This window comes from Eurosta solidaginis, chromosome 1, assembly GCF_040869045.1.
Source record: "Eurosta solidaginis isolate ZX-2024a chromosome 1, ASM4086904v1, whole genome shotgun sequence".
NCBI classification, from domain to species: Eukaryota; Metazoa; Arthropoda; class Insecta; order Diptera; family Tephritidae; genus Eurosta; species Eurosta solidaginis.
In genome coordinates, this window is record NC_090319.1 from 197,366,123 (window position 1) to 197,385,169 (window position 19,047).

The 19,047-nt window shown below is 36.9% G+C and overlaps 1 protein-coding gene across 1 annotated transcript; it reads right to left on the reverse strand.

The window, feature by feature from the left end:
- Positions 1 to 7,108: 7,108 nt before the first annotated feature.
- On the reverse strand, positions 7,109 to 10,321 carry LOC137236977 (uncharacterized). The gene is made up of 2 exons (XM_067760086.1): positions 10,193 to 10,321; positions 7,109 to 9,835 (listed from the first exon to the last, which is right to left on the reverse strand). The coding sequence occupies exon 2, from the start codon at positions 9,470 to 9,472 to the stop codon at positions 8,153 to 8,155; it is 1,320 nt and encodes a 439-aa protein (XP_067616187.1). The 5' UTR covers positions 9,473 to 9,835; positions 10,193 to 10,321; the 3' UTR covers positions 7,109 to 8,152.
- Positions 10,322 to 19,047: the final 8,726 nt, after the last annotated feature.

Below are 19,047 nucleotides of genomic sequence, written 5' to 3' on the forward strand. Positions count from 1 at the left end.
AACACTTAAAAAGAGTATTTCGAAACAGCACTTGAAAGGTGTAAATTTAAGTCCAAAAGGGTGTAATAGGAATCTCCCGATAGGTGCAGTTTTAACTCAAAGTAGGTAATAGAAATACTCCCAATAGGTGTATTTTTGACTCCAAAAAGTGCTGACAGCTCTATTTATGTATGTATAAAAACTTCCAAAATCTCCCAAAAAATGTATATAAAACCAAAAATATTTTTTATTCAATAAAAGAGTCACTTATATAGACAAGTAAAACAAGTAACACATTCTTATGGCTTATTATTGTCATTATTTGACTTTATAATAGTGTAATACTTAACATATTTTTATGTATAAAACCAAAAATATTTTTTTATTCAGTAAAAGTGAGAATCAATTAATTACACAGGTAAAAATTACTTGTTATTGTCAGCATTTGACTTTGTAATAGTTTAAAACTTAAAGTATTCTTAATCACACTATTTACACAAAAAGTACATCATTTATTATTATATAGATATTAGAATTCATATGATAGCACTCATAAGGCTTGTTATATTTCACATCGTCTAACAGTATAAAAATAGTTTCTTCCAAAGAAGCAAGCTCGTATACATTAAGATTATCATTAAAAAGTTTGGTGTTATAATATTGAAGATAAAATATTATTCTACTATTGATAATATAAATGGCCTTTATCTGCCCAAATAAAAGAACTTCGTTTTCTTTTCTTAAAAATAACATGAATCCTCTTCTATAATGGAATCCGTATTTATATTCAATCCATGTTGAAGAAAATATGTTATATGTTTCATATTCTGGTAAAATCATAGAAAGACCAATGGCGACATTTTCGTCTACGTCAGAGCAGTTCATAACTGTTTTCGTCCCTACTGATATTTTGTTTATTAAAGCAACTTTCCACAAAATAATCATTTTGATTTGATACTTTTTGGCCAGAGATTTACATATATTTTGAAAATTGTTTGTGAGTTTTGCATATTTTAGAATTTCACGGTATTTAGCCTCATACCTCATGGCCCATGTATGAACAACAGGGCCTATCTTTCTGATAACTGATGGGTAGTGCATTAAAAAGTGGTGTTTAGGCAATAATTGTGTTTCGTATTGTACTAAAATGCATTTAAGATGTTCTTTAATGGCGTATTTTAATACGTCGATATCCTTTTTATAAATAATTGGAGACATGACAATATTAACAATTTTCAATAATGAGGTTATAACTTTCCATAACGTTGGCAAATGCAAGTGCATGTCAAAAAATATTTTTAATTTAAAAAATTTGTTTTAGCACTATCTTGGGGGGAACTACTGACCTATACAAATATCTAAAATTAAATGCTTGTATTTTTTTATTTATATCATCAATGGAAAGAATTTTTCTTTCAACTACTTTCTCAAAAAAGTGTTTTAAAACAAAAGGAACGCGCCCTCCAAAACATCATGCGTTACATCAACGTTATTATTTTCGATACAGTCGTAAAAAAGTAAACGATTGAACTCTGGTATTTTTTTTATACCTTTTGATGTTTCTGTGTCATATCTATTTGGAGATGCATTTGAAGAAAACACTTCGTCATAGTCTTCTCTTTTTCTTAAAAGCGCAGAATTTTCATCCAACATGTAGGCGGCTTCTTTTCGAGTTACGGTACAGAATCGGCAGTAATGCGTTGCCCTAAAAGAAGTAACAAAGCCTAGGCATGTATTCGCTCCTAAGTTGTCGTGCGATATGGAAACGATAGTGCCTTTTACATTAATCCTATTAACATCAATTCCGTTCCTATCAAGAAGTGCTATATCGTTTTCAATTGGACGTAGAACATCATTGAAGGTAACATTTTCATTCTTTAAGTTTGCGCAATTGAAAAGTGCCAGCAAGTGGATATTCTCCAACTTTGAATTATATTGATATAGTAAATTTCTAATTGTAAAATATAGCGCCCCAACTTCAAAATCGTCATAAAAAAGTTGGATTTGTAAAGAGTTTGCATTTTGTTGAAAAAAACTTGACAAGGCGAAACTATCAGAACAGCAGAAACCCTCTAGTAAATCTACACTGCACTTATGATTATTGCTAAAGTACAATTTTGTAAACAGTTCATTTTTAAAAAGGTTTCACAATGTTTTTAATATCGGAATGTATTGAAAGTGCTGTTGAACAAAAGCTCTTGCTAAAGAATTACTACCCCTTTTCTTTTTCATTATCCAGCGTCCTCCTAATGAGCGAGGTTCGGGTATAAATAAAAAGTCTGGAATTTTTCGGTCCCTGGTCCACTTCCCGGAAAAAATAATAATCCGAAATATTAGAAGAGGCAGAAGGCTACCAATGTACCAAATTTCGAGGAAATCGGATTATAAATAAAAAAATTTTGGTCCCTGATCCACTTCCCGGAAAAAAATTCGTCTTTTCATTTTTCCTAAACCCGCTCGTAGTAATAACAAACAAACCCCCAAAATTTTACTATCGCACTCACATTATGGAAAGTTATAAATTTGTTCACTGCTATCTCAAAGTTGAATCTTTGTTTCTTGTTCTGTGCCGAGCGAACTGTATATGAAAGTAGTAGCCGCTTTAAAAACTGTTTAATTTCTATAAACCAATCTGAAAATAAAACATGAATTATAGTTTTTTATATACACTTCTTACAGGAAAATGTGGACCTGGTATTACAACGCTTCCAACCGTCTCTTTCAAAACCTTTTCTGTGAATTTGATATAATTTCGCCCGGAAGTAATTAGGCTGTTGGCTATTGTACGATTATAACGCGGTTCAAAATCGAAAGAAATCTGCAAAGTATTATAAGTTAGTTATTAAAATCATTTTCAAATATTTTGTTGCATACTAGAGAGGGATCAAAACGAAAAATAAGAAACGCGTTCAAAAAATTAAGATGTTTGGTGCAATATTGATTCTCTCGAACAATTTTGACTTCAGGTTTTTGTTTAATTTCTTCCGAATCTCCATCAACGTCTTTTTCTATTAATGTTTTTGAATTTTTAAACCTGGTATCCTGAATTGCCCCCCCCCCCCCCCCCCCCTGAACATTAACCCTTAAAGTCCCCGCATGCGACACCGAGGTCTTCTACGGTGGATATGAAGACTGGCCGTCGTTCCGAGATATGTTTACTGCCGTCTATATAGACCCCCCTAAATTATCTCAGGCACAAAAACTTTATCACCTGAAAGCAAAAACCCGTGACAACGCAGCTCTGGGCATTAAAAAAGACTTCCTCAATGACCAAAATTTCGAGTTAGCGTGGGGAGCACTCAAATCCCATTACGAGAATCACAGAATTCTCGTAGATAATCAACTAAAGACTCTACTTAATATGCAAGCATTTTTTTCGGAAAATAGTGGAAGAATTCAAGATGTTCAAACCACCATTAACAACTGCATCTCGACCCTAAATGCGAACGATGTCTCAACCGCGAACCATCCTCGTATATTTATGCTCCTCCAAATTCCCTGATGAAACCTCTAGCTCTCTGGGAGCAGTCTTTAGACTCTAGGAAAGAACTACCACTTTGGTCAGAAATGGACAAATTTCTCACCATACGATTCGAAGTGGTAGAACGACTCGGAACATGTAGACCCAATAAACCCCGCAACCCTAACTCTAGCTTTGCTCAAAGATCGTCTACGCCCCAAAACCCATTTAGGAATAAGACCTAAGCATTCCATGTAGACTCGAAGCACTACTTCTAAGGTCAACTCTGCAATTCCAACCACTTGTTCATGAGTTGTATAAAATTCAGAGATCTGTCGACCCAAGAGCGAAGCAAATTTGTGAGAGACAATAATTATTGCAAAAATTGTCTAGCTTGCTCACATTTGGAAAAGGATTGTCGTAGCAATTTCACGTGTCTTTATTGCCAACAACGACACCACTCTCTACTCCATTTCCAATCAAAACCCTACAACCAAAACTCAGCACAGCGGCCACAAAGGAGCAAGGCGTACACCACACCCCACGTTGAAGACCCAGACACACCATCAACCTCAATGGATGCCAGTCGAACCCAATCAACACAAAACTCCAGTGTAAATAACACAACATCGACCCACTTCGCGAGTAGTTCCGAAAGTACTCTTTTACCAAACGCTTTAGTCACAGTGGCGGCTAACGGCGAATACCACACAATTCGTGCGCTGATAGACCAAGGCTCCGAAAAAAACTTTGTAGCCTCTAGGATACAAGCACTCTTGCAACTACCAACCAAAGAAAATCATTATAAAATATCCGGGATGGGTGGTTCGGTAGTTGAAAACTCAAAGATTTAATGCTCGTTAAACTCTGCGAAATAACCGTCTGATCGGAAAACAAAAATTAATACCCATGCGATTTTACTGCACAAGTTGGCCCACTTCCTGCCTAGTTTTAAATTTACGACCGTGAATTTAAGGGAATTGTAAACATTGCCACTAGCCGACCCTCAATGCTTGAGCCCGTCTAAAATCGACATGGTAATAGGCAGCGATCTAACCCCACAGGTACTACTCCAGGGACTAATACCAATGTGAGTGGTTCCTTATTAGCCCAAAATATGATATTTGGGTGGATACTCAGCGGACCCGTCAAAGAGAAAGTGAACGCATTCTCTACCCAAGTTCTCGAAAACCCCGACGATAACCTCAGCACATTGTTGCAGCAGTTTTGGCAACAGCGCCCAAGCCCTGTCAGAAGAAGACAAGGTTTGCGAGGAACTCTATTCCGAAACCACACACCGCTAGGAAGATGGAAGATATGTGGTAAAATTACCCTTTAAAAATGAGTTTCCTGATAGCCTTGCCCTTGGACACTCAAAAATAGCAGCGCAACAACAATACATCGGCGTAGAGAGATCTCTGGAAAGAAACCCCCACCTACGAGAAAAATACTCACAATTTCTGGAAGAATATATATCCCTAAATCATATGGAAGAAACTTCATCTTGCGAAGTCATCGATAAGGGAAAATACCTTTCTTAGATATCTGCCTCACCACGCTGTCCTAAAATCGGACAGCAAAACAACAAAGGTGCGAGTAGTCTTTAACGCATCTCGAACTACTTAATCGGAAAACTCCTCGAACGATGTTCTACACACAGGCCCCATATTCCAGAATGATTTAATGCTCTTTCTGCTAAAATGGCGTTTTTACAAATACGTCTTCAACGGCGATATCGAAAAGATGTACCGCCAAATACTCGTTTACCCGGAAGATCATGAATTTCAAAGTATTCTCTTTCGGAGGGCCCCACATCTGCCGATGGAGGATTTTAAATTTAAGACTGTCACTTTTGGCGTCAACTGTGCTCCGTATCTCGCCATACGCACACTACACCAACTCGCACAAGACACAATATCCACCCATCCCATCGTCCATGACATATTACTACGATAAACTTACGTAGACGATATACTTTCCGGCGAACATAATTTACAGTCCGCTATAAGCTCTCTGCATCAAGTTATCGAAGCGTTAAAAACAGCCAGTTTCTCCTTAAGAAAATTACGGCAAATCACCCTGATATTCTGAAATTACTCCCAAGATCTGATCTGTTAGATGAAGATTTCCTCAAATTTTACGACGCCAGTTCAACAAAGACCCCCGGCATAAAATGGAACGCGATAACCGACGCCTTTTCTTACTCATATGACCCTCTTCCAGCAGCAAACTCAAATATTATCGGCGGTTGCGAAATTGTTTGACCCGGCAGGATGGCTATCGCCAATAATGATATTAGTCAAGACTCTACTGCAGCAACTCTGGTTGGAAGGAACAGACTGAGATGAACAAGTGAAGCCCGGCGCCTTCAGCAGTTGGAACACTTTTCGCGAAAATCTCTCCGCGATAAATGAAATAAAAATTCCCCGATGGATAAATTTCTCCCCTGATAAACCCTTTCAGATGCATGGATTCTCGATATCGCAGAGAAAGCGTTCTGCGCATGTGTGTACCTGCGAGTGCAGAATAGTGAAAGCACTTTCTCCACTCATCTATTAGTGGCAAAGAGCAAAGTCGCTCCTCTGCAAACCGTAAGCCTACCCCGCCTGGAACTTTGCGGAGCGGTATTACTCACCAAACTGATAAAGCAAATACGATCCCACCGAAATCTGACCCCCATGAACTCTATCTCTGGTCAGATTCCGCCATCGTGCTAGCATGGCTGGAAATACCCCCTCACACATGGAAGACTTACGTCGCAAATAAGACTTCGCAAATTTTGGAAAACGCTGGCAAAGCCACCTTGCGCCATGTACCCGGTGTAGAAAATCCGGCAGATTTCGGCACCCGTGGCTGTACATGTACACCAAAGGATCTAGCCGATTGCCTCCTGTGGTGGAAGGGCCCGGAGTGGTTATCGAAACCTTCGACGTCGTGTCCGAAAATTGTGACTCTCACCATAACTCCACCGGAGCAAAAGCGTACACACACGCAAAAAATTGTTGGAGTAAAAACAGCACTTTAAGGTGCTGATGTATATATAAACTAAAATAAGTGTTATCGTAACACCAGAAGGAGTGTTATTCTGACTCCTTCAAGGGGGTAAGTTTAACACTTAAAAAGAGTATTTTGAAACAGCACTTGAAGGGTGTAAATTTAAGTCCAAAAGGGTGTAATAGGAATCTCCAAATAGGTGTAGTTTTAACTCTAAGTAGGTAATAGAAATACTCCCAAAGGTGTTTGACTCCAAAAAGTGCTGAAAAATGTTAAAACAGCTCTATATATGTATGTATAAAAACTTCCAGAATCTCCCAAAAAATGTATATAAAACCAAAAATATTTTTTTATTCAATAAAAGAGTCACTTATATACACAAGTAAAACAAGTAACACATTCTTATGGCTTTTTATTGTCATTATTTGACTTTATAATAGTGTAATACTTAACATATTCTTATGTATAAAACCAAAAATATTTTTTTATTCAGCAAAAGTGAGAATCAATTAATTACACAATTAAAATTACTTGTTATTGTCAGCATTTGACTTTGTATAGTTTAAAGCTTAAATTATTCTTAAGCGCACTATTTACACAAAAAGTACATCATTTATTATTATATAGATATTAGAATTCATATGATAGCACTCATAAGGCTTGTTATATTTCAGATCGTCTAACAGTATAAAAATAGTTTCTTCCAAAGAAGCAAGCTCGTATACATTAAGATTATCATTAAAAAGTTTGGTGTTATAATATTGAAGATAAAATATTATTCTACTATTGATAATATAAATGGCCTTTATCTGTCCAAATAAAAGAACTTCGTTTTCTTTTCTTAAAAATAACATGAATCCTCTTCTATAATGGAATCCGTATTTATTTACAATCCATGTTGAAGAAAATATGTTATATGTTTCATATTCTGGTAAAATCATAGAAAGACCAAGGGCTACATTTTCGTCTACGTCAGAGCAGTTTATAATTGTTTTTGTCCCTACTGATATTTTGTTTATTAAAGCACCTTTCCACAAAATACTCATTTTGATTTGATACTTTTTGGCCACATATTTGCACATATTTTGAAAATTGTTTGTGAGTTTTGCACATTTTAGAATTTCACGGTGTTTAGCCTCATACCTCATGGCTCATGTATGAACAACAGGGCCTATCTTTCTGATAACTGATGGGTAGTGCATTAAAAAGTAGTGTTTAGGCAATAATTGTGTTTCGTATTATTCTAAAATGCATTTAAGATGTTCTTTAATGGCGTATTTTAATACGTCGATATCCTTTTTATAAATAATTGGAGACATGACAATATTAACAATTTTCAATAATGAGGTTATCACTTTCCATAACGTTGGCAAATGCAAGTGCATGTCAAAAAATATTTTTAATTTAAAAAATTTGTTTTAGCACTACCTTGGGGGGAACTACTGACCTATACACATATCTAAAATTAAATGCTTGTATTTTTTTTATTTATATCATCAATGGAAAGAATTTTTCTTTCAACTACTTTCTCAAAAAAGTGTTTTAAAACAAAAGGAACAACGCGCCCTCCAAAACATCATGCGTTACATCAACGTTATTATTTTCGATACAGTCGTAAAAAAGTAAACGATTGAATTCTGGTATTTCTTTTATACCTTTTGATGTTTCTGTGTCATATCTATTTGGAGGTGCATTTGAAGAATGCACTTCGTCATAGTCTTATCTTTTTCTTAAAAGCGCAGAATTTTCATCCAACATGTAGGCGGCTTCTTTTCGATTTACGGTACAGAATCGGCAGTAATGCGTTGCCCTAAAAGAAGTAACAAAGACTAGACATTTATTCGCTCCTAAGTTGTCATGCGTTATGGAAACGATAGTGCCTTTTACATTAATCCCATTAACATCAATTCCGTTCCTATCAAGAAGTGCTATATCGTTTTCAATTGGACGAAGAACATCATTGAAGGTAACATTTTCATTCTTTAAGTTTGCGCAATTGAAAAGTGCCAGCAAGTGGATATTCTCCAACTTTGAATTATATTGATATGGTAAATTTCTAATTGTAAAATATAGCGCACCGATTTTATGAATACTCTTTTTACTGCCTAGTGGATTGACAACTTCAAAATCGTCATATAAAATTTGGATTTGTAAAGCGTTTCCATTTTGTTGAAAAAAACTTGACAAGGCGAAACTATCAGAACAGCAGAAACCCTCTATTAAATCTACACTGCACTTATTATTATTGCTAAAGTACAATTTGGTAAACAATTCATTTTTGAAAAGGTTTCTCAATCTTTTTAATATCGGAATGTATTGAAAGTGCTGTTGAACAAAAGCTCTTGCTAAAGAATTATTACCCCTTTTCTTTTTCATTATCCAGCGTCCTCCTAATGAGCGAGGTTCGGGTTGTATAAAATATGCAGATTGCGTGATCATGTTCTCTCGTTTATACTTGTTTGAGAATTTACTTAACTGACTTTTATAAGAAGCTCTAAATATATTGCTATTCTCTTCGAAACGGCTCATCTGTATGTCCTTGTGTGCATTTAAAATATAGCACTCAAATTCTTTTAAGCCTTCGAAAATTGTGTTTTCGAAGAGTTGCATTATTCTGCTTACACTGGCTTCAGTATTACAATTAATGTTCAGCTGTTCACAAAATAATGGCAAGTGCGGATACGGTTCATGATTTTCTATTGATATGGTCGGGGTTTCTATATCTGAGAAATGCGAATTTGATAAAGCGTTCGAAGCAATGTGAATTTCTAAATCTGGCTTTTCCTCACCAACAATTTTTGTGTTTGAATCAATGCAGTTTTCTCTGCAAACAATTTCTGTACCTTTAAAAATACCACATTGTTGAGAATGTCGGCGTAGGGAGTTAAATGTACAAAAAATACTTTTACAATGTTCAGAAGATACACACTGCACCTGTAAACCATGCCTTTCAGAGAGATAATGTTCGTATTTTAAATGAAAGATTACGGAAGATATTTCTTCATAGAGATTGTTACATAAAAAACAAAAAAAATTCATTTTTTTAATAATTACGTTATGATTTTTTTAAATTACTGATCGCTGCGAATCAATTTTGTTTTTAAATTTCGTATATATTTCAGGTACCCGATTAGAACACTTAGCTTTGGGTTCAGCTTTGTAAATGAACTTTGAAAAAAATGTCAAAAAGTTTGAAAATGCAGGGTCAAATTTAATGTGGAACACATAAAACGATTTAAAATATAAGTCAAATACTTCAACAAAAGTATATCCTATAGGTGCATGTAAAGCTTTACCATCAATTAAAATAAAATACTGAACAATCTCTTTCTTGTTTTTTCCAGATATCACTATAGTAGGTTGCTTGCTGTTAACTTGGAACTCTTCGATTGGTGAATTTATCTGAAAAAAATTTGAAGAAAAACGCACCATAAATAAAAAAGTTTGGAATATTTCGATCCCTGGCCCACTTCCCGGAAAAGAGATAACCTTAAGTTTTAAGAAATGTAAAGGGCTACCATTGTACCAAATTTGAAGAAATTCGCACTATAAATAAAAAGTTTGGAATTTTTCGGTCCCTGGTCCACTTCCCGGAAAAAAATAATCCGAAATATTAGAAGAGGCAGAAGGCTACCAATGTACAAAATTTCGAGGAATACGGATGATAAATAAAAAAATTTTGGTCCCTGATCCACTTCCCGGAAAAAAATTCGTCTTTTTATTTTTCCAAACCCCCAAAAATTTTACTATCGCACTCACATTATGGAAAGTTATAAATTTGTTCACTACTAACTCAAAGTTGAATCTTTGTTTCTTGTTCTGTGCCGAGCGAACTGTATATGAAGGTAGTAGCCTCAGCAGGTATAAAAACTGTTTAATTTATATAAACCAATCTGAAAATAAAACTTGAATTATAGTTTTTTGCATACACTTCTTACAGGAAAATGTGGACCTGGTATTACAACGCTTCCAACCGTCTCTTTCAAAACCTTTTCTGTGAATTTGATATAATTTCGCCCGGAAGTAATTAGGCTGTTGGCTATTGTACGATTATAACGCAGTTCAAAATCGAAAGAAATCTGCAAATTATTATAAGTTAGTTATTAAAATCATTTTCAAATATTTTGTTGCATACTAGAGAGGGATCAAAACGAAAAATAAGAAACGCGTTCAAAACATCAAGATGTTTGGTGCAATATTGCACTCTCTCGAACAATGTTGACTTCAGATTTTTGTTTTATTTCTTCCGAATCTCCATCAACAACACATGTTTGGAAGTAACTTATATCGAATTGTTCAGATATGCTGTTAGGTCCCTCTGCGTTCGATTCATTTAAACTTTCATTAAGATTTCTGCGTCTTTTTCTATTAATGTTTTTGAATTTTGAAACCAGGTATCCTGAATTGTCCGCAGGATTGTAAAATAGTTCCTATGGGAAAACTCATAGTAGTACGGTTAAAATAAAAAAAAAAACATACTTACTATTCCTCTTATTTTGCTGGTACTGCATTTGTAAAACGGAAAATTGTCAACAATTGCCTTGGCAAGAGCAATTTTTTGTTCTCGAGTTAGATAATTTCCACAGTTTTTGCGCAAAAAGTTTACCGCTTCACGTACTAATATACGCCGTGAAGAATCATTTAATGTTTTCATTAGGTTGTATACCTCAATAATGTAACCACCATCACCTTCCTTAATAAAGTTTAATAATGCCTATGAAGATAATACATTATTGTCACTGTGCATGTACATACATATATATGTATTAACATTTTTATATGCGAAGGGCAGAATGACAATGAAAATGCATATTCCGCACTCAGGATCATTTTCCGCACTTATCTCTTTTCCAATTGTTTGTAAATTTGAACTTGCCACCTCAGCAATCACATTTTTTTCTACTACGCCTGTGTCAAAGAGTTCCAGGAAAAAATCGAGCAACTTGCAAACTAATTAATTGTGTCTATTAATTGGGTTTCATCTACAGGAACCTTATCACGGTCCAGCAATTTGATAGTGTTATTGTACGGGATATCAAATTTTGAGCAAACTGTAATAAACATTTAATATAATTAACCAAAATATGTGGTATAAACACACGAGCAAGAAACTTACTAAAATGAAGCACATCTTTTGCATCGGCTGCGGTGCTTACATTAATATATTTAGTTTTACTGCGCCTTTTTACTTTGACAAGCATTTGTTCTTTTATTACAAAACTTTTAGCGAAATTATTATTTATATAATAGAAAGTAATTCGAGAACTTATTTTCACGAACGATTCCACTGAATTCAAACCGAAGCCATGAAAAATTACACATGCTACACGTTCAATATTTAGCTTTGCAAGCAATATTTAGAGCAAAAGAACAACTGAATATCTCGAAATGATTGCATGTAGATGTGTCGTGTATGTAGCACAATCTAACTACTACTAACGTAAAATTACACCACACTTTTTGGCTTTACACCATTTTAGTGTAGCAAAAGAGCGTTGACATCAAAACTAGAGTTAGCTTAACTCCAAAAAGTGTAGAGCTTGCATTTTTTTTTGCGTGCAAGCATTTCATACTTTAGAAGCCCCGGATTTATTGGACGGTTTTTCTTCGTATCCCAGAGCCCTTCGAGTAGTGGCGTATCTGTACAGATTTATAAATAGAGCGAAGAAAGGCAGTGGGCCAACAGCACTTACCCTAACACAAGAGGAAGTTCACCAGGCAAAGGTTCGTCTAATCGTGTTGACTCAGCTCAGATTTTACTCGGCTGAAATTGCGGACCTTCAATCGGGCAAAACTATTTGTAGGAAAAGTTCCCTCTTGTCTCTGAACACTAGGATCTATGAAACCGGTATAATGCGCATCAATGGTAGGCTCGCATACGCCAATATCCCCTATAATGAGCGCTACCCTATTATTATTCCCGAGAGCTCGCGTTTTTGTTCCATACTTCTTGATTTTATCCACTCAGAATTTTTGCATGCAGAAAAGCAGCTGATGACCCGCATGATACAACAAGAATACTATGTCCTTCGACTCAAGCAAAAGGTGAAGAAGTGCATCTTCCATTGTAAACCTTGCATTATCTATAAGCAATAGGCCAAGTATCAAATAATGGCCGCACTCCCTCCTGAAAGGCACACCTTTATGCTACCATTTTACACTACCGGCGTCGAATTTGCTGGACTTTTCTTAGTTAAAACCTCCATTCTCCGAAAAGCATCGTATGTAAAGGCATATGTCTGCGTGTTTGTCTGTTTTTCGACAAAAGCAATACACCTCGAACTCTGTTCAGGTTTGAAGACAGCCGCTTTCAAAGCAACATTCTCGCGGTTTGTAAGTCGTCGTGGACTACCACATAAAGTCATGTCAGACAATGGCAAAACCTTCATTGGTACCAGCCGCACAATTCAGAAGGAGCTCACGGCTTTTCTCAAAGAAGCCGCACCTGACATAGCTTAAAAATACTCAACTCACGGACTATCCTGGCAATTTATTCCCATATATGTTCCGCACATGGGCGGATTGTGGGAAGCAGCTGTTAAGAGTTTTAAAACTCATTTTCTTAATGTTGCAGGAAACCACAAATTCACATTCGAAGAATTTACGACTCTACTCGCGCGGATCGAAGCAGTTCTCAACTCGAGACCACTTTCTCCAATGTCACGATTTACTCGCTCGTACCCCTGGGTATTTGCTCCGTGGCGCTCCACTACTCTCCTTGCCAGAGGCCAACTCCGAAAATCTGCCGCTCATAAGCAAATGGCAGAAACTGCAAGTGTGTGGCATTACCACAATACAAGATATTTGTATTTATGTAAATGCCAGAATGAGTCTAGCTTGTAATGCACAACCAAATGAATATCACTTTCGACCACACGCAAATAACTCATAGCGGCATAGTCATAGCGGCATAGATAAGTTATATTGAACCCAGCGGTGAGCCGTATCCGTTTAAAGTTGTTTAACCCGTATGCGTCACACTGACCAGCTCACGTATCGATCACATGACTAATCGACAGCGTCGGTTTGCCAATGTGACTACCCAAACATTATTACATAGTTAGGTAATAAGAATATTTTGCTGACTTGGTATTTAGAGATAGAAAGTAGTTATTCTTAGTGTGTAAGTATTGTATGTAAATATTGTAATAGTATTGTAAGTCATTTTACTATAAAGGAGAAAGTATTTATGAATAAACAACAATCTGATTTCTGCGCTGAACTTAAGCGCTCATCGAATATATTTTATTTTAATTACCGACGAGCTTATTACACGGCGATCCTGCCAGTCTATATCAAGAATTAGCAAAACAGCTAAAGATCTAGCTGGTCAGAAGAGCCTGTCGCGTTAATAACCAAGCAGGATTCGCCTTATTACATGGCGATCCTGCCTAACTACATTAAAATTGGCAAAACTGCTAAAAAATCTAGTTGGAGGAGGATCCTGCCAACTTAACCTTTGTTTACGCGGCGTAGGCTGCCACCCGTCCCATCTCCACTTTTCACATACGTATATCCATGAGTTTATATATATAACCCGTATCTTGTATTGTATTCGATTATTGAATTGTATTATATCGAATTTTCCCTAGAATCAGTGCATTGTATTTAACTTTAAATTTTCCATTGGGACTCCTCATTGACGTGTGGTAGCCTCCACCACGCGAATCCACCAAATTCAATTCGCCACAATTACAGGGCAGCGATCGGGCATAATCGCCACCTGTAAGAAAACCACCACCTTTTGTATCATTGCTAAATTATTATTATTAGTGTCATCTTAGCAACTTCAGCACAGTTTTTGCAAAATTTAATTTTTTTTATGCAAATCAACAATTTTGGCTTTCTCTGAGTGTTAATATAAGTCTATAAATTTGCGATAATCTCATTATTGGCATTTCTCAATTGTAATATAATTTTATAAAGTTGCGATAATCTTATTCTTGTCACCTTGTGAAAAGAAAGTGCGAAATATAGATTGCGCAAACAATACAAGTTTGTGAGAAGAAAAGTCATCTTGAAACACGCAATAAAATAGTCATTTACTTTAAACTACAAAGGTCTGATTGAGCTCATTAGAATTAACTAACCTTCGATAAATAAAAAGCGAAATATCGCAGCTGAAGTCCTTTGCCCTACCGAATACCTTTGTACAAAATGCTGCTACCAACGGCAAGTATTTATGTAATCCAGCTCGGCTACTCAGTTGCACAAGACCATGTGAATCTTAGGATAAGCAATAATCTTCGTGCTAAGATACAGCCAACCAGCGAACGAAAGCTTTCGTGCAGATATCAGCGTATTACAGCCAGTTACAACTTCGAAAACAGGATTCCGAATAATTGTGAAGCAGTCATTACTCGCAAGTACCGCATTGTCATTACTACTTTCCTTCAGAATACCAACACCGGAAGGACGCAGGAACGCCACCACCAGTCATCCCAACGGCCATCAGCCCTATCCATACGAACCGGTGAGTACCAGCCTCTAAATTAACTAATGGTCCTTCGTCGCCATAGATGAACCCAGCCCCTTGTACAATAATATACATATATTAAAATATATCCCTCCAGTATTTTTTGGTGGATCCCGACCACATACAATTTTCCCGCCATAAAATATATATGTATATTCCCACCACCATATATACACGTACGTAAAAGCGGTGCATTACAAACCGGCAAATCGCACTCATGCTTTCACAAAGTTAACTTGTGTACCTTGCGGTATAATTTAAATACATATCCCCACTTTTACATTGTTAACGACACCCAGCAAAAAATTCGGCCACTTTTGCATTGCTTGAAATACCCAGCAGTAAATTCTGCAGGTCATCTCAACTAGGCCCAGGCTACTCCCAATTCAGTCTAACTGTTCCTAGCCTACTACACTCTCGACCAATAGGAAAACTTATCCCTTTGGTTTTCCCGCATAAATAAACACCCGGCAATCTCCAAAAATTCCCAAAATAGCTAAAGTGAAATTAAGCAAGTCCCCCTTTAGAATGACTACCGTGGCCGAAAATAAATTTATATCCGCAACGGATCTCTTTTCGGATTACTGCGCTCGTTTCGGCACAACCGAGATCCAAGATAACACCGACGCATCCCTAAAAATGAAAGACAAAAATATCATTGTGTTCTGGGAAAGGGTACAGAGCGCATATGACGCCGTCGTAGAGTCAGATGACAACGACCTTCCCGACGACTTTAAGGCCTCCTTTCAACAAATACCGCGCCTCCCTTATAGCGTATGAAGACACAAAGGCAAGAATAGGCGATCAGCTCCAGCTAAGGGTACTAAGCAATCCCGTCCCCGCTACAACCACCACTCCCCAAGAAAATTCCGGAATGCACCTCAAAGTACCCGCCTGTGACACCGAAGTCTTTTACGGGAGTTATGATCAATGGCCGTCCTTCCGTGACATGTTTACAGCGGTCTATATGAATCACCCAAAACTTTCAAGCGGCCAAAAATTGTACCATCTCAGGTACAAACCCCAAGGAAAAGCCGGCCAGATAGTAAAGCAATTCCCACTTAGTGATGCCAACTTTGCTCTGGCTTGGGAAGCTCTGAAATCCCGATACGAAAATAAAAGAGTCCTGGTCGACAATCAAATCCGAATTCTCATGAATCTAAAAGCGATTCAATCGGAAAACAGTGATGAAATCCAAAGACTGCAATCTTCCGTTAATAACTGTCTCCAGATATTAGCAACCCAACAAGTCTAGACAGACATATATAAGAAACATAAAACTGTCTTTGCCGTGTACGGACGTGTTTTTACTCGAGCTTTGTGCCTTTCTTTTCGTTTGCTCTATCTGTTTAATTTGTGTATTGCGAATTACTAATTGCAAATTTAAACTTGATACAATCAATTTTGTGTAACACAAATACATGAAATTATAAAACAATTTCATATTTAAACAATCAATTTATTAATAATCGATTTGTGCTTGAGTCAGCCTCTCTGGTTATTTTTTCAACGTTGCTACATACATAGTTCCATTTGTCTAACTTTAATTTACTCCCAATTATGCCTTGCGTTTGTGGAAATAAAGTTGAACGCACTCAAAGCAGTGTGCAGTGTTAGAAGTGCAAAAAAGTTTATCACTTCCATTGTGTTGTTGGCACTGTGGCTGCTGATTTGGCTTATTTCAAATGCCCTGATGAAATTTATATTTGTGGCGAGTGTGCGGCTGCTCATCGTGACGTTGGTCTATCTCCGAGTAATGCTCTCGCCGTACAACAACAACATCATCAACAACAACAGCATGAGCCCCAAATATATTTTGCAAATGATAATGAGCTACATCAAGTGTTATCAACTATTCTTGTCGAACTGGAAAGTCTGCGAGCAGAGCAGGCCGGTGCAGTTGCGTGCATACACTTGGAACTTGTGCGCTCTGAGCTTACTAATTTATGCAAGCTTTACGATGAAGGTGTTGCTGGTGCCCTTTCCTCATCATCATCACAGCTCACTGATCTGCGTCATAGTGCGGGCAAACACAGAAACAAAAACAAAATCAATAACAAAAACGAAAATGCGATTAAAGGTAGAGCAAAGAATGGTAGCAAAGATAATTCTGTCAAGGCAGTCGATGCCGGCAAGCAGAATATCCGTGATATTGGTGCTCCAATTGTCGAATTGGGCAATAATAAGAAGTCTATTAAAGTGACAGCTGATATAGTTTCGGTCACTAAGAGTGTTGTTGGCACTGTTGACAGTATTTATGCCTCTAAGACGTTTACTCCAATCTATAGCATAGCCAACTCTGCCGTAGCTGACAGTGTTACACCGACTATCTCTCTATCTGCTGTTTCCTCTACGCCCGCAGTCGCGCCGTCTAACAACATAACTTATGCTAGTCGCATGGCCACCCCATCTGATAGTGATACTGCTTCTACTCGTGTTGCTACTGTTACATCTGCGCCTCTTACTTCTATTCCCTACAATCATAATAACACTGTGCGGGTCAATAATGCAATGAGTTAAGGGGCATTAGGGGCGTTTATGGCCGTAATGAAAATGCTGAGCTCGAAGTAGTTGTTAAGAAGAAATGGCTGCATGTTTCCTCATTCAAACCAACTGTCTCTGAATTGAACGTCATTGATTATGTTTCAAAGTATGCCGGTGTTGACCGGAGCCATTTATCCTGCCGCAAGTTAATAAAAAGTGGTGTTCCGCTGGATAGTTTAGAGAGCGTGAATTTCAAGCTTGGAGTTACTACGGCCTTCTATGGCAAAATTTTGAATCCAAATGTGTGGCCGGCTGATATTATTGTTCGGCCATTTCGTTTCTTCCAAGGTAAAATCAGCGACATGTAGTGCAATTGGATCACATCCTAATAATTATCTTAATGTTCCTGTTATTGTTGATGATACCTCCCTCAAATGCTACTTCCAAAATATGGGTGGTATGCGCACAAAATCTAAAGAAATTCTGTTAGTAACGTCCCGTTTGGACTATGGTGTTTTCGTCCTCGTTGAAACATGGCTGAATAGTGACTTTTTCGACGAAGAATTTTTTTATCCTTGTCTATTTCATACCTTTCGGAAAGACAGGGACTCTGTAAAGACTGGGCACCGTAAAGGAGGTGGAGTTCTTATCGCCATAAGAAGAAATCTACGCTACTAGGAATATCAACTTTTGCACAATGATTCGTTAATTGACCAACTCTGTGTTCGCATAATCGGTTCCGCTGGATCTACATTCATTTGTGTATCTTATATTCCACCAAATAGTGCGGAAAGCTTATATAACTCTCACATTGAAAACATTGTTAATATTTGCGAAACTAACTGTGATGCTCATTTTTGTATTCTCGGGGATTTTAACTTACCCGATTTTACTTGGTTAGATCTCCAAAATAATGGTATTATGTTTCCGGCTAATGTTACGCGTACTCTTTATATAAATTTTATAGATAGCCTCTTAAGTTGTAATCTTATTCAAATTAATAATGTATTTAATGCACTTGCTAAGCTTTTAGATCTTGTTTTTCTTGATGAGAATTCGATTTTTAGCCTCTCTGAAAGCATTTTTCCGTTGTGGGAACCTGATAGGCATCATGTTCCGCTCTTAATTACCCTTTTTATACTCAGTTGAGCAGAGCTCACAGAGTATATTAAGTTTGATTGGATAACGGTTGGTTGTACATATATAAAGGAATCGAGATAGATATAGACTTCCATACATCAAAATAATCAGGATCGAAAAAAAATTTGATTGAGCCATGTCCGTCCGTCCGTCCGTCCGTTAACACGATAACTTGAGTAAATTTTGAGGTATCTTGATGAAATTTGGTATGTAGATTCCTGAGCACCCATCTCAGATCGCTATTCAAAATGAACGATATCGGACTATAACCACGCCCACTTTTTCGATATCGAAAATTTCGAAAAACCGAAAAATTGCGATAATTCATTACAAAAGAGAGATAAAGCGACGAAACTTGGTAGATGATTTGAACTTATGACGCAGAATAGAAAATTAGTAAAATTTTGGTCAATGGGCGTGGCACCGCCCACATTTAAAAGAAGGTAATTTAAAACTTTTGCAAACTGTAATTTGGCAGTCGTTGAAGATATCATGATGAAATTTGGCAGGAACG

Coding starts and splice junctions, on each gene's coding strand:
- LOC137236977 (XM_067760086.1), bottom strand. CDS start 9,472: ATGAATTTTTTTTGTTTTTTATGTAACAATCTCTATGAAGAAATATCT.